The sequence below is a fragment of the Mytilus galloprovincialis genome, chromosome 11 (assembly GCF_965363235.1).
Source record: "Mytilus galloprovincialis chromosome 11, xbMytGall1.hap1.1, whole genome shotgun sequence".
NCBI classification, from domain to species: domain Eukaryota; kingdom Metazoa; phylum Mollusca; class Bivalvia; order Mytilida; family Mytilidae; genus Mytilus; species Mytilus galloprovincialis.
In genome coordinates this window covers 44,033,239-44,050,043 of record NC_134848.1, presented here as the reverse complement: position 1 = coordinate 44,050,043, position 16,805 = coordinate 44,033,239, and the positions used below count along the sequence as shown (strand labels likewise).

Below are 16,805 nucleotides of genomic sequence, written 5' to 3'. Positions count from 1 at the left end.
AATATCGCATCAGAAACAAATATCAGTAGTTTTCATACCTCAGACTGACAGTAACATGTAATCATGTAACAAAATTATTTGTCTGCATCAATCAAAACTGACCATATTTGAAAGCATCAACCAAAGCTGACCATATTTGACCGCATCAACCAAAACTGACCATATTTGACAGCATCAACCAAAACTGACCATATTTGACCGCATCAACCAAAACTGACCATATTTGACCGCATCAACCAAAACTGACCATATTTGCTCTTTTTTTTTTGTAACTCTTACAGTCGCATAGTAAATCTGTAATATTTTTATGTAAGGATGGATTGTAAAATCATGAAAATACAAATGATAGAAATATTGGAACACAATGCTACCTAATTTCATTTGCATCAATTTAGAATGCCAGCATGTCCTCTTTTTCATCAAAATTTTGAATCGTAAACTAATTTCAGTAGTTTTGATATCTCAGACTGACTCATGAATATAACTAAATTATTTGTCCGCATCAACAAAAACTGACCATATTTGACAGCATCAACCAAAACTACCCATATGTGACAGCATCAACCAAAACTGACCATAAATACACTTTGTTATGTAAATCTTAATATATATATATAGCCGCATACTAAATCACTTATAGTAATACATATTACGATGGATTGTATAATTCAAATGACAGCAATATCAATGAATATTGGAACACATTGGCTACAAAAAAATTTCCACATCAATTTAAAATATCAGCAAGTCCTCTTTTTATTCAAAATATTGAATTGTTAACAAATTTCAGTGGTTTCGATATATCAGACTGAGTAAGAGTTGTTTTAACAAAATTATTTGACCGCATCAACCAAAACTGAACTTATTTACACTTTATCATGTAAATATACATGTATATGGCCTCATTGTAAACATGATAAACCAATATTATTTCTATGTGAGGACGGATCGTATGATAAAAATGACACCAACTTTGAAACACAATACACCTTATCGATAATCCTGGCTGACCCGGCCTCTTGAACTTTTGAAGCATACAACAATGACTTTTCCCTTGTGGCGTCAGATATTTTGTTTTATGACGTCAAAATTTTACGGGAACCTGTGTGATATCCAGTAATGTCAGACAAATAGCGACAAGGTGTATTTATACCATATCTAAGAATTTAGCGCGCCGTTATTTCCTCTCTGTATCCATAATAATGAACCGTCATTAAACATGCTAAAGTGACTTTTTAACATGTTTAAGTCAGTAGTTTGTGATGGTTTTTTTTTTTTTAAACAAAACTATTTAATGGCATCGTCCAACACTCACATGACTGATTCATATAAAAATGTACTTTTTTTTAAAAATGAAATAAAAAGTACATGTATGGGAAGTTCTCTTCTAGTATACTGTTAATATAATTTGAAGAAGGCAAAGAAAAATGCATGATTTTGTTTGTAGCCGAACGTCAAGGGGCAAATGTTTCATTCATGTTCAGAACTTCAGATCCAGTATATTTTTCTGAGTTCCAGACTCCCAGATATCATTTATAATCGTTATGGATAAGTCTGGCTAAATTGACGAGATGGTGCAAATGTATATATAGTTTTTTTACGTTATACAACACTTTTTTCATCAATATCCCATAATTCATCCACTGTACAATTTTCGTTTGAACATTTGTCAAAACAGAATCTTAAATGAATGTAAATCCAAGGCAAACAAGGTAAATTACGATTAAAATTCCATGAATTAAATGCAGAGTTTTATTTAGGAAGAGACTGTAAAAAACGGGGAATGAAGAAACGTAAACAATGATGTTTCCGTATGCAATCTTATAAAAATATTTCTCCGATGAGTTGGATAACCTTCTATTCACTTCGATATTTGTACATGTAACGTAATAAAAGTCGTTTGATCAGTAAAAAATATAGAAAATCTGCTTTTAATATATAGCAAAGTAATTGGAAGTGATTTATTTCTTCTAAATTCTAAAGTGCCCTTACTGTAGTGACGTCATTTAAAACTGTTCTACAGTCCTGACTGGTTTAGTCAGTTCTGCTGACAGTTCTACGGTTAGAAGTGATTTGGACAGTTCTACCTAGAACTGATTTAGACAGTTCTACCCTAGAACTGATCCTGACAGTTCTACCTAGAACTGATTTAGTCAGTTCTACCTAGAACTGTTCTAGGACAGGTTAGAACAGTTCTATGACAGAATATTCTGACAGTTCTAATGAGAGGTTAGAAGTGATCTCCACTGTACCCAGATTATAATTTAGTACGCCAGACGCGCGTTTCGTCTACTTAAACCGTTAACTTTCCCGTTTGAATGGTTTTGAACTAGTTATTTTAGGGGCCCTTCCTAGCTTGTGGTTCGGTGTGAGCTAAGGCCCCGTGTTGAAGGCCGTACCTTGGCCTTTAGTGGTTTACCTTTATAAATTGTTATTTGGATGGAGAGTTGTCTTATCGGCACTCATACCACATCTTCCTATATCTATCATATGTCATATGGTCCGACCATACTTGTACAGTTTGACCATATGAAAATACGCATATGGTCGTGACCATACGCGTATGGTCCTAACACTTATAAGGTCAGAAACATAAGCATAGACAATTTGATTTGAGACGTACATACATATATTGTATAAGATGAGATGTATGTTCTTAAAAGAGTATACATCATAGATATTTCATGATCTATTTGTCTTGTATCTTGTATTATTTTATTTTATTGTTTGGAAACCGAAAACGACTAAATGCTACAACTATGATGAGTCTGATTATACAAATATAATAATTGGTCATACAGCAACTAAACACCATGATAACTTCCTTGCAAAAAAGAATAGTGTTTAAAAAGTTGAAAATATGCATGAATATTAATCAAGACATACGACCGTTGGTTTTCCCGTTTGAATGGTTTTACACTTGTAATTTTAGGGCCCTTTATAGATTTTTGTTTGGTGTGAGCCAAGGCTCCGTGTTGAAGGCCGTACATTAACTTATAATGGTTTACTTTTATAAATTGTTATTTGGATGGAGAGTTGTCTCATTGGCACTCACACCACATCTTCCTATATCTATTAAAATGTTATTTCTGGTGTCGTTCGAAGCACTGGACAATCTAGCTGGTGATAGCATATGATATACACATTTTGTATTTGTCTATCATTGCTAAAGGATCATATTTAGGCTTATAAACTATTCATTTCATTGTTGACTTTATCTGAAATTTTATTCAAATTTTGTGTTCAATGGCAATACAAATGGGATGGAGTAACTGTGTGTGTTTTTTATGGTTTTTTTATTAATAGGTTTCTCTTATTAATCTCCAGAGTTCACCACCAGACATATTATAAACTGTAAAATCAAAAGTAGCATGAAAGTTAAAATGAATATGAGATCCTTGCGTAATGTTCTAGACACCATTTTGTTAAGGATCACGTTATTTCTAAATAAAATACTGGAAAGTAGTTGTAATACGCTCTCTAAATAGAATATTTGCATTAAATTGAAAAAAGATCCATTGTGATATGTTTTTGATGACTTATTTGAAATATATGATATTGTTTTAAACTAGAAAAAAGTCAATTTTTAAAGTCTAGAATACCTTCAAATTTTCTGTAAAAAACCCGGACCATTTGTCTAAAAACCCGGACGAATTCACAGTTACTCTCGAAAAAACCCGGGCAATAACAAACACTGATTTATTTAATAAACACAAGGAAATCAAGCTTCTTTGTTGATCAAAACATACATAGTATTCAATATAAGATGGGTAGTAATGTAAAAAACTGTTATAATTACGAAATATCCGTTAATTGAACTTATCTCATGTTTTATCACTCGAAAAAGCCCGAACTACATTCGAAAAAAAGGACCAAATCACTCGAAAAACCACGACACTATACTTACCGTGAATGGGCCTGCTCTACTTAACAAGTTTGTTAGAGATTCTATTCATAAAATTCTGTTTGAATACACAGGCAACGTAATCGATAAACGTATTCGTTGCTATCTGTTTGTCATTAGTCAAGCCGTTTGATTTTGTATCGTTTGAATTGATTTAAATCTTGTTTATAGAGATAATTCATAGCAGCCTATGCCGTATATGTGTTGTTCATTATTTAAGGTCGTTCAATGAGTGAGAATTGCTTGAACGTGAGTTATTTGATATTTCTTAACATGGGATGTTCCCACATCTTCTTTAATTTATAGAAAATTTATTGAAAACAATTTGTGGGAGAAGTCTGGTAGAATCATCCGCAGATGGAATATTTTAAAATCAAAATCAAAATATTTTGGCCGTTATTTAATTATTTTTAAACGCGAAGAAGTTTTTAAGCCTTGACATTATTTATTTGGTATTAGTCAGTAAATTGTTGTGAAATTGTAAATGAAAACAGTTTACAATAGTCTACAATAATAATGATGAAAGGAAATTATATGTAAATTTAAGTTATTTTTTTTTTTTGGGTCTCCATAGTTTCACATGTACTTTTACAATAAATCTTACAATAAATCAAAATAATGCAAAAAAAAAATGTGCTCTAATTATTAATGATCGACCAATTTCTGATAAGTATAAAGTATTGTATGACATTTTTAGATTATTCCAGGCTTGACATATATTTTAAAAGTGCATTTTGTATCAGACAATCATTTAAATTATAATGTGTATGTACTGCAGCTGTACTGTTGTAGACAATTCAAAATGTATAATTTCAATTTTGTTTTTAAATTTGATATGACTTCAATGGTTTATGGTTGCAGTCTTTACACTCGATCACCACGAATGAGTCAATATTTTGATTGGGAAAGAAGGTTGCATTTGATTGGTTTATTATACGAGGAATAATATTTGGCGTCGACCTAGCTTTCAATAAATGTTAGTACTCTTCTGCGCGTTTGTGTATCTAATGTTTTGAGAAAAAACTTTGGTCTAGAATTTTTGGTTAAGCCAATCTCAACTGATTTTTACACTCTGGTCGCATAGTGTCCCAATAAAGGGAGTGTTGAGTGCTCACAAACATGTTTAACATCTCTCCCAGATGCGAATCCTGTAATTCAGTGATTTTCGTTGGTTCATGTCTGTCATATTTTTGTTTTGGAAAAAAGTTGTGTTTGCAATTTAGTCGTTATTTTTCTCAAATGAATTGTTTGACAATTTTGATGTCGGGTCTTTTAAATCCGACTACACAGTATTGATGTTTATCATAGTGAATGCCATATAGTTATCGATAGCTGTTTACATTCATTTCTATTGGATAGTGGATTCATTGGAAATCATACAACATCTCCTAACTTTTATACAAATGAATCATTTGTAAATTGAAAATGGACAAATAGTATTTAACGGATGTATTACAAATAGCAAGAACCTTGAATACCTGATGTGTAGAAAGCATAACATTAACAATTGCTTCCTTGAAAAGAATATATCAATTTCGCAAAACCATTACGTAAACAAACGAAGATAAGAATATTGGAAACAGTTGCACCATATGCTTTGAAATGGAAAAAGTAGTCTAGCACATCCTTCCAATAGCCTAGTAAATGTGACTTATATTTTACTGAACGTTTTTGCTGCAACCTAGCAATGCTGTTTATTTTCAGATACAAGCAAACAACATCATTTGACCACTATGTTCTATTCTTAGCGATGGCAGACATGGAATAAAACTGATAATAAGTATATAATTTGTTAACTAGATATATTAAGGAATACGCAGTCAAAGTAGTATGCCCAGTAGTTTAAGAGAAGAAAATTTATATTCTAAGTGCAAGTAAACAAAAAAGGCCAATAACCCCGTAAGAAATCAATTGACAATTTTGGTTGTATGAAACTTATTTGTAGATCTTACTTTGCTATACATTGTTGCTGTTAATAATTTTTATCTCTACATACTCTATCCTTAATTATAGTCAAGATAATAACCAAACAAAACTGCAAAATGTCCTTATATTTACCAATTTAGTGGCAGCAACCAACTAGGCTTTTTCGGTTCGTCTGGAAAAAAAACCGCATCGCTGATAGATCTTGACCTGTTGAAATGTTTGCCCCATTTCGATTTACTTAAATTGCTTTACATTATGAGGTGTAAGTAAAAAACTGCATTTGAATCATGTTACCTATTGTTAACATGGCAGCGATGTTTGTTGATGGATCTATCATTCGGATACAATTTACAATCTAGATACCCTAAATTCATTTAGTTACATTTGGAAGGTATTTTGTACAGTAGTTTGAGAGGATGATATACTTGAAACAAAAATTATCGACGACAACAACGACGGGCGACGAACGATGGACGTCAAATGATGGCATGCCCTCACATTAGGACCATCGGTCCCGATGAGCTAAAAATAATCGGTACCAATACAATCCCTCATCTTTACAGCTTAAATGGTATACGGAAAACGTTATGTATGAATGCTCATGAAAATAAGGATACGTTTTCAAGTATCTTTTAACGAATGATATTTTTATATTTATAATGGTGGTGTCTGTTTATTGATAGAATAATAATATCATTAATGTATTACAAACACGAAAATCTTTCGATCAATGTTTAGCAATGTCGCCAACTGCACTGACCATTATCATCTCTAGCACATACGATATCACGATTATCACATTGTAAGGGTCCACATTGATCCTTGGAATAGATGAATTGTGGTTCAGCACCATAATATGGAATCTAAAAATGAAGAACAAATAGATTGCGTTTAAAAAGGCTCATCATAGATGTCAGCATTATTTATTTTATACTGCAAAAGACACGCATCTCGTCTCCAAAAGACTTAAAAATTGACCTTCTAAACGTCTATAATGCTTTCGTTTGTGTCTGAAATATTTTTCTTATATTTAATTGATTATCATAATTATTTAATTGCTTAAATGATAATCAGTTATCCCTGACCTTATGGTTTGTCATATAGACTGCATTAAATTTATAATGAATTTAACGTATGTTTTTTGTCTGCAAAACGTTTGTAACTTATTATTTTCACTGTGTATTTCTTGCGACTTACTATACGTCTGTTTTACAATATACTTTACTATTTGTCCTGTGTTCTAATAGACTTGGCAATTTCAATCAAGTTGTCGCTTTAATGACGTTCAAAACACTGAAATGAATCGGATTCTTTTATATTGATATTCTATCCGATCCAAAGATGGCCTGTATAGCTAGCTATGGCACACCCGCTTTGATTTTCAAATCTTCTCATCCTTGTTATTGTTTTCATTTAAACGTTTCAGCTCAATTAAATTTAAACTCAGATTTTTTTACAGGTTAATATCATATAAAGGCATGTATCTAATTGCGTTTTTAATGAATTTTAAATACCGTGATACAAGTTATAAGGTAGCGACAAAACAAAATTTCTAATCAATGTTTCAAATATCATTAATTTTAGACATTTATAAATTAGATCGAGTGATTAATGTATATAAGGAAATGATTCATGTATATTCAGGACGATAACAAATTAAAAAACATACAAAAGGTAGGTCCTGGGGTATGAATCGACCGGAATGAATGGCAGCTAATTTGGACTGCTACCAAAAGAGTTCATATTAGATAGCCAATATAATTTAGTATTATAACAGCCAACATAGACCAATAATATAACGCATACCTCACAATCACAGTTCTCTTGATATTTTCCAGCAAGGCCTTCTAACAAGGCGTTCGTTGCACTTGAAGCTTCTACTTGGAGATCACAAGTGCTATGTTCCATTTTTCCACGATATACAGAAACTGAAAAGTTTAAAAACAGACAATGTCAACATTACAATAAAATTCAATCTAAAGAAATGCGTAAAAAACACGAACGATCGATTTGTTTATGTTTGCCTAACGACTGCCTCTACCAGTAAGAAAACTGTATTTGAACCATATTTTTAGTTTCTACTAATATTGTGATAAGCTTGTTTATGATACTCATATTAAATAATAAACCGGAATGAATAAAACTGCCCTAAATCAAGTTATTCTGGATATGTTGGAACCCTGTAAAAGTCCAAAAATAAACGTTCAAACATATGAACAATGCACAATGTTCTAAAGCCCGGATTTATTATGATAACAGACTTTCAATTGATGTACAAGTTTTATTCAAAAGCTTAGGTTTACGTTTCCAGACCTGAGGAATTGTGTCAATTTCAATCTGTCTAATAACTATAGCATATACTTGATGTTTCATTATCAAGAATGCTGTTTACAAAACAATATGTTGTTGATGTGCACTTTTAAACAAAATATTAACTGCCTGAATTAATTTCTTATACGGCAAAGTGTGCCTTAACTTTGACAGTACATTTACCTGTGAGAATATAGCTTGATCCTACTTTCAAATCTACGGGTCCACATCCTGTATATTCTGTTGGTGTCTCCAGTGTCGTTTTATCAGCCAATGCATCATACCCCTTTTCCCCCTGGTAAAGAAAGGTTGTGAGAAACATTTATTTATAAAGGTTTTGTTGTATTACATCTATTACTATTCATTTCCCTGCTAACCAAAGATAATTATAAACATTATTATATTATATTCCATATCATATATCTAACAAATACAAGGTTCATAAAACTAGAGGCTCTTGGTCTATGTGCATATTGAACAAAGGACACAAAATTGTGTTTTGGTGATGGTGATGTGTTTGAAGTTCTTACTTTACTGAACGTTCTTGCTACTTACAATTATCTCTGTTCTTGCTACTTACAATTATCTCTATTCTTGCTACTTACAATTATCTCTATTCTTGCTACTTACAATTATCTTTATCTATAATGAACTTTGTCTATTAGTAACCGAGCAAATTATTTTGTAAAAATTTACAAAAAGTTGCCATTTAATGAAAATTGTTTAAAAAAATGGACTATAAAGGGCAATAACTCCTTAAGGAGTCAACTGACCATGTTGGTCATGTCGAATTATTTGTAGGTCTTACTTTGTTGAACATTATTGCTGTTTAGAGTTTATCTCTATCTATAATAGTATTCAAGATAATAACCAAAAACGGCAAAATTTCTTTAAAAATTACCAATTTGGGGGGGGGGGGGGGGCAGCAACCCAACAACCGGTTGTCCAAATCATCTGAAAATTTCACGGCAGAATTATATTGACTTGATTAATAATTTAACCCCTTGTCAGATTTGCTCTAAATGCTTTGGTTTCAGAGTTATAAGCCAAAATTTACATTTTACCTCTATGTTCTATTGATAGTCATGGCGGCCATCTTGGTTGGTTGGCTGGGTCACCGTACACATTTGTTAAACTAGATGCCAAATGATGATTGTGGCCAAGTTTGGTTTATTTGGTATAAAATGACTATAAAGGGCAATTACTTCTTAAGGGGTCAACTGACCATTTTGGTCATGTTGACCTAGTTGTAGATCTTACTTTGCTTGACATTAGTGCCGTTTTCAGTTCATCTTTATCTATAATAGTATTCAAGATAATAACCTAAAACGACAAAATTTCTTTAAATTTACCAATTCAGGGGCAGCAACCTAACAACCGCTTGTCCGATTCATCTGAAAATATCACAGCAGATAGTTCTTCACTTGATAAACAATTTGACCGCCTTGTCAGATTTTCTCTTAATGCTTTGGTTTCAGAGTTATAAGCCAAAAACTACATTTTACCCATATGTTCTATTGTTAGCCATGGCGGCCATCTTGGTTGTTTGGCCGGTTACTGGACACATTTTGTAGATACCCCAATGATGAAGTTTGGTTAAATTTGGCGCAGTAGTTTCGGAAGAGAAGATTTTTGTAAAAGTTAACGACGACGGACGACGGACGCCAAGTGAAGAGAAAAGCTCACTTGGCTCTTTTGGCCAGGTGAGCTAAAAAGCGAAAGCCGCAAAATGTATATTTACACTCATTAGTCAAAGACACACTGACAGGTTAATGGTACAAACAACATCATATGTGAACAAAATTCTACATTGCACAACATATAATTCATACTGTTCAGGGAGAACCTCACGAAAACAAGGGATATCATGTTTAACTTTAGACACGTATGGAGAGGCTCGATGACATTTGACGACCAATCAAATTCGATGATGAGGTATTCGAAGAAAAGGAAAAGAGGACTGCATTGTGATAATATTTTATTATATCCGTCGTCATCTTTAAAATTACATAATTTGTTAAAATCTTATTTCTAATGGTTGTTATGATTATATAACAGTCATTAAAAATAATCAATCTAGACTTATATTTAATTAATTGTTGTTTTTTTTTTGTTTTTTTTTTCTTTATTTGATATACTGGTGAAGGCATATAAATCTTATTTACATTTTTTCAGAATTCGCTTGCCAGTGCGAGGCCGTTACATTTTTTGGCAAGAAAAGAAAAAGCGGTTGCTTAATTAGTATTTGCACTAACATCTGGTCTGTGAGGTTTTTGGCAGGAATAATTGAATTGTAATACTAAAATAGCATTTTTTTTAAAAGAGCAAGTGAATAAGAGCAGTCTTTGCATAACTATTTCAAAGCAGTACTAACAATAACATATCAACCTCTAATCCAACTCAAACCTCACTAATACTATTAAAAAAACTATGTGGCAATGTAATTCCATCTGATCAGTTAATATTTAGTACTTACTTTATAGAACTTTGTCACAGATATTTGGTAGTGTATGTAGTAAGCTTTTTTTGAGAATGATTCAATTTTAGCCTCAACGACTGAAATATAAGGAACAGTTATATTTATTCATACAATTGTTTTTTTTTTTTTCAACAATATATTGCTTGCTGTTAACAATTTAATTCACTAGTCCAGCATTCTAGTGAAGGGTATCTTTATTTTAACAAGAAATCCAGGATTTCTCTCTGTTTAACAATGAAACATTACAATTTATCTAATCTATGTTATAAATATTTCATTTTCAACCGTAAATAAATGAGTATATATGAAATTTTAATTTATCAATATGTGTATCCAAGGATTTACAAATCCTTGGTGTATCTAGCTTGTTTGAAAAGAAAAAGTTTCCGGAAATAGTTCACACTAGCAGTTATCGATTTTATATTATTGTATTAATATCTCTTCCTGGTTTGGAAATTACCAGTTTAAAATAGTGATTTATGATTAATATAATTAGCAATTCACAGGTATGTATTAATGTTTCGATTCTGGAAAAAAAGATAGTATGTAAATATTTGTTTTCCTTTTTTTTTCATACAATTGTACCTGTTTAGATTGATCAATATAATGGCAAATGAACAAATAGACATATATATCCCATACGACCTTCTTAGTTTTTTTGCAAATAAGTTAACCCTCATAAAACTAGTTAAATGTTTCTGCAACTAATTGTGCTTTTGACGTTTAATATGTGTGATATCGCTCAGCCAAAGGAAGTTTGAACTATTCGGAAAGTCCATAATCACAAGGCAAAATCAAATAACAAAAGGCATCAAAAACGAATGGACAAGAACTGTCATATTCCTGACTTGGTACAGGCATTTTCAAATGTAGAAAATGGTGGATTGAACCTGGTTTTATAGCTAGCTAAAACTCTCACTTGTATGACAGTCACATCAAATTTCATTATATTGTCACCGATGCGTGAACAAAACAAACAGACACAATAGGTAAAAATGTCAAAAAAAAGGGGTACAGCAGTCAACATTGTGTTATCATCTTAATCACTACAAAAACAACAAATGTAACGAAGAAGCACAAAAATGCATACATCAAATTAACATCCTCATTTTGATTATATTATACGAATCTATTTGTCTATTTAAAATGCACCCATGCAGGAAGTGTGGTTTTGAGTACTGGTGTAATATTGCGCGTTTGAAATTCGCACAGGTAGACATGAAATAATTTTGTCGTTCAAAGTATGACGGAATGCATAAATACAGTCACGCAAATAGATATAACAAAAACTGATTTAACAGTTAAAGTAATAATAATAAATAAATTAACAGTGTGGTTCAAAGTATGACGGGATACATAAGTACAGAGTCACGTCAAATGTATATCACAAAAAAAGTGGGTTAACAGTTAAAGTAATATTAATAAATAAAAGAATAGGTACAGAGTAACATCATAAAATAATTTTGTCGTTCAAAGTATGATGGGATACATAAGCAAAGAGTTACGTCAAATTGGATATCTCAAAAAACAGACTTAACAGTATCATCTTAATCACTATAAAAACAACAAATGTAACGAAGAAACACAAAAAGACATACATCAAATTAACATCCTCATTTTGATTATATTATACGATTTTATTTGTCTATGTAAAATGCACCCATCAAAATAGTGATATTCAAAGAGTCTTCTTAACTAAATAGAGTTGACAAAAGTATTAGACAATAGCTTCATACACATGAATATTATTAAAATTGTTTAGGAAAGAAGATTTTTCTTAAAATCCTTTTAGAACTATATGTTTTAGAAAGTACATTACTTAAATTAAAAAAAGAAATCTTCTTATAAAAGTAGTTTGGTATTAAATTAGAGATCTGTGATTTGACTGCCAATAAGACGTCTATCAACAAATGACAACAATATATAGCTTTCATATATACACAACTAGTCACATTTTTTTTTAATTATAGACAAGGCCAATTCTGTTATAGTTCAATGAAAAGCAAAGATTAAAAAAAAGCAATTACAACCTAGTACTAACATGAGATTAAATGTATTCTATAGTAATATATATATATTAATTGCTGATCAAGAAATTTGAAAAACATGCATTTCTAGAAGGACTTGATCTCTTTTAGACATTAGTTTTACACGAGTAATTTTGGAGCCCTTTATAGCATGTTGTTCGGTGTGAGCCAAGGCTCCGTGTCAAAGGCCGTGCGTTGACCTATAATGGTTTACTTTTATAAATTGTTATTTGGATGGAGAGTTGTCTCATTGGCATTCACACCACATCTTCCTATATCTACCGACCCTTTAAGTGAAACAAACGCTGGAAAAACTTGCTCTGTAATCAACTCTTTAAAAAGAGTTATTTTCATTCTACAAGTCCAGAATTTACAATATAGTAGTGACTTAAATCTTTATAATGCTTAGTTATTCTTTTTACATATGCTAAATATTTTAACTTTATTTTGCAGTATTTGAAATCATAAAATTCAACTTTGAGGACACTGATTACAGATAAACAGAACTAAAAGATACACAGATGTGACATGACAACCTATAGAGGACAGAAATTTTATTTTTTTTATAATTGTTTTTTATTAATAGATCATATTTTTTTTAAACGCTTAGTTTTTGATTCCGATTTTTTCACCTGAAATTGTTGAAAGATTTTCTGCAATGTTGCTGCAATATTGCAAGAAATTATTTTTCCTGCAATATTGCTGCAACAATCACAGCCACTGATTTTCCCGCAAACATTTGCATCAACATTGCAATGTTACAGCAACTGTTTGCAAGAAAACTAATTTGCATACAAAAGATGAATATTTGCAGCAATATTGCCGCAAATATTTGCCGCAACATTGCAGCAAATATTTGCAAGAAATCGTATTTTTCCATTGGAGTAAGTAAGAATATTCAATTTATGTATTGGTCGCTGATGTTTATTTTTTTTAAACGAATCATTTGTTTGTGGTTTATAGGGTATGTTGTACATTATATTATACTTGTAATTCATGTATGTCTTTTCTGAAATAGACGAAATTAATGACATGCACCTTAAACGTTATTAAAATTCCAATACCTATAAAAGAAATTAAAATTTAAGTATTAATACTGAAGGTATGTAATTGTAACGCGGATTATGCGGTATTGGTTATGTTACATGTTGAATGCCGTACAGTGACCCATAGTTGTTCACTGCGATGTCATTATTGGTGCCTTGTAAAGATTGATCTTATTTTAATACTCAACGATTTGTGTTTTGTTTTCAGCTTCATTTTTGGACATGATGTCTTGGTTGAAGGGACATATGCGTACAAGCGACAAGGGTAAATTTCGTTTATATAGGTATGTTTATTACATTTGACGTATTTTTAACACAATTTAACTTCAAAACGACGATATTTATTAAATGAACAAATTTTAGATCATAAGAAATACTATAACAATGTATAAGAAGTGTTTAATCAAACTGAAACAATATTATGAAAATAAACATATGTTTTACCATATCATACCAAACGGTTTCAATCAATGGACAAATTTGTAATGTGAAATGGTATGTGCAAAACTGGCTCTAACTGATCAAACTAGTGCTAACATGTTTTTTTTTTACCCCGCCGCATTATTGTAAGTGACTGTACCAGGTTAGGTGTCTGTCATCATTCAGTGGTTACTCGTCTGTATATTTGTTGATGTGTCACATATTTGTTTTTCGTTCATTTGATGTACATCAATTAGGCCGTTAGTTTATTCGTCTGAATTATTTGATATTTCTCATTTCGAGGCCTTTTATAGCTGACTATGAGTTGTGGGTGTTGCTCATTGAGGACAGCCTAATGGTTACCTATATTTGTTAATTTCTGTGCCATTTGGTCTCTTGTTGAGAGTTGTCTCGTTGGCAATCATACCACATCTTCTTTGGTATGTCTATGTTCCGGACCATATGAGTATTTGGACCATACGCGTATGGTCATGACCATATGCGTATACTCATATGGTCCGACCATATGAATATAATACTCGTTTGGTTATTAACGGGCCGGACCATATGAGTATTGGGACCATATAGGTATTTTGTTTTAAATTACATTATTAAAGTTTCAATAATACAAAAACTTTATCTAAAAAAACAATAATAGTTAGATAACAATGTATTATCTATATAATTTAAATACTACGTAAAAAATAAATATTAATGCCATAGTTAGTTTTCATCGCTAATAACATTCTTGTATACATGCTTGGGGTGACATTTACTTCCACACGGTATCATAGCTTTTTTGCATTTGCAAGTCTTGGTTGTGCACGATCCTTTTCATTTTGCACCTTTTGTTTCGGAGTGAAAAGCTAACCTTTTTGTAGATGCATTCATTGATACCGAGGTCTTGGGCAATTCCGATATGTCTACGTTTTTTTTTAAGAAGCTCTAGATCTCAAATATCGTAGCATGACTGCAATACACCATACTCACAAGATAACTTAAATAAACTATGTTACTTTCCAATGACGTCTTGTGTAACAGCTCATTAAGACATTTTTGGAATTGATTTTTTAATAACAGATCGGTATTGGCCATCGGTAATGACCATCGGTATAAAATGTGTTTATTATAGTTTTCAGTGACAAGCAAGTAAAACTGTGTGAAACTTCTAATTTTTTATTTAGCTAATCGTTTTATGATAATATTATAATAAAATTACCTGATAAATATATGATAGCGTCTTTTTAATTATCGAGTTTAGAAGTATCAAAAGTCAACTGCAACAGAGTGTTAATTACCCCGATCATACGCGTATGGTCGGACCATACGCGTATAGTCCAAATACTCATATGGTCCGGAACATCTACACAACTAGATAATTTAAATAGTGTAAAAATATAAAAGGGTTCGTTTAAATGGAAGTTGTTGCGAGATGAATTTGAAAAAGCATCACATGGTATATATGACTTATAATAAACAATGAAAGCAAATTTTATAAATCCTTATGATGGAGTTCCTGAGAAAGTTGTGACTAAAAATATAATTAAAGGACGGATACACTTTCGGACGGACAGACAGTGACAAAACAGTATATCCCCACTTTATTTAAGCGAGGGTTAATTATGCATACAATTATTTGTTTAAATTGATACTGTCTTACTTATCGGGCTGTAACAAACTTGTTGCTGTGTGGTGTCTAATCCACACATACATGATTGCTCTGACATTGCAAAACAGCAGATCACCAGAAAATTTGCATACATCATGGTTCTCATTTTGTAAATATCGACGTGGAGGATCTGAAAACAATAACTTTCTGTATTGAATATTGACAATTGAAATCAATTGATATAAAAGCTTAACATACGAAAAATGTTTTAGGAATATCCAGTTGTTCTCGTCGAATTAAAAAAAAAAATGTTAAACAATATGTGAATGCATTTTATGTTATTTAAACATATAGTGTAGACATTAATGCTGATGTTTTTAACAGTTTATAATTAAATTTACTCCTACACATTATCTTAGTATATTTGATCTTATTTTTACTTTGAAAACAAGAATGATACGAAGGATTAATGATTTAAAAAAAATAGTTTCATAATATAAGATTAATGCATATACAAAGGATTGAAATACAAATGCATAGGACATTTAAACTTGTCTAATAGACGACCAAACTCTCAATAGACAAAAATATAAAAGAAGATAAAGAATCCTAATCAATATAACCTGAACTATTCAAGGAGGGAAGGATATGATTTGTAATAATGTATAAACATAAAAATCTAATTTGTAAGTAACACAATCGCCTAAAAACACACGTTTTGTGTACGTCTGAGAATGACTAACAATATTGTTGCCTTTATTTACAATTCCTTCATCATCTGCAGATAATCAAGAAGTTTTAAAGTCATCATATTGATTTTATAATTTTACAATTAAAATTAAATTGAAGGTATTCAAATAATTTTCAATTTCTTAACAAATGGTTATTATAGTAACGTTTAAAGTAAAAACTGTCTTAATCTAAAACTTCATGTACATGAAAAGACTTACCAAACATGTGAACCTGACTGGTTTGTAATAATTGCACAAAAAAACAGCAGTTTTATACCTTACGGAAATATTTGTAATCTATCAGCGAACAATATTACAAGTCAATACATTTGTGCATTGTCAAAATCATCACC

At 31.3% G+C, this 16,805-nt stretch overlaps 1 protein-coding gene across 1 annotated transcript; it reads right to left on the bottom strand.

Annotated features, from left to right (window-relative positions):
* Positions 1-6,491: 6,491 nt before the first annotated feature.
* On the bottom strand, positions 6,492-15,906 carry LOC143051169 (metalloproteinase inhibitor 3-like). Its single transcript, XM_076224167.1, has 5 exons — positions 15,773-15,906; positions 10,617-10,696; positions 8,324-8,435; positions 7,637-7,758; positions 6,492-6,693 (listed from the first exon to the last, which is right to left on the bottom strand). The coding sequence occupies exons 1-5, from the start codon at positions 15,885-15,887 to the stop codon at positions 6,565-6,567; spliced, it is 558 nt and encodes a 185-aa protein (XP_076080282.1). The 5' UTR covers positions 15,888-15,906; the 3' UTR covers positions 6,492-6,564.
* Positions 15,907-16,805: the final 899 nt, after the last annotated feature.

What these genes read in the sequence shown, in the direction of transcription:
- LOC143051169 (XM_076224167.1), bottom strand. Translation starts at nt 15,887, where the DNA reads ATGAGAACCATGATGTATGCAAATTTTCTGGTGATCTGCTGTTTTGCA. An exon ending in CTGTGACAAAGTTCTATAAA is followed by an intron (nt 8,436 to 10,616) that starts GTAAGTACTAAA and finishes TTTCTTTACCAG; the next exon opens with GGGGAAAAGGGGTATGATGC. An exon ending in ATCAAGCTATATTCTCACAG is followed by an intron (nt 7,759 to 8,323) that starts GTAAATGTACTG and finishes TAAACTTTTCAG; the next exon opens with TTTCTGTATATCGTGGAAAA.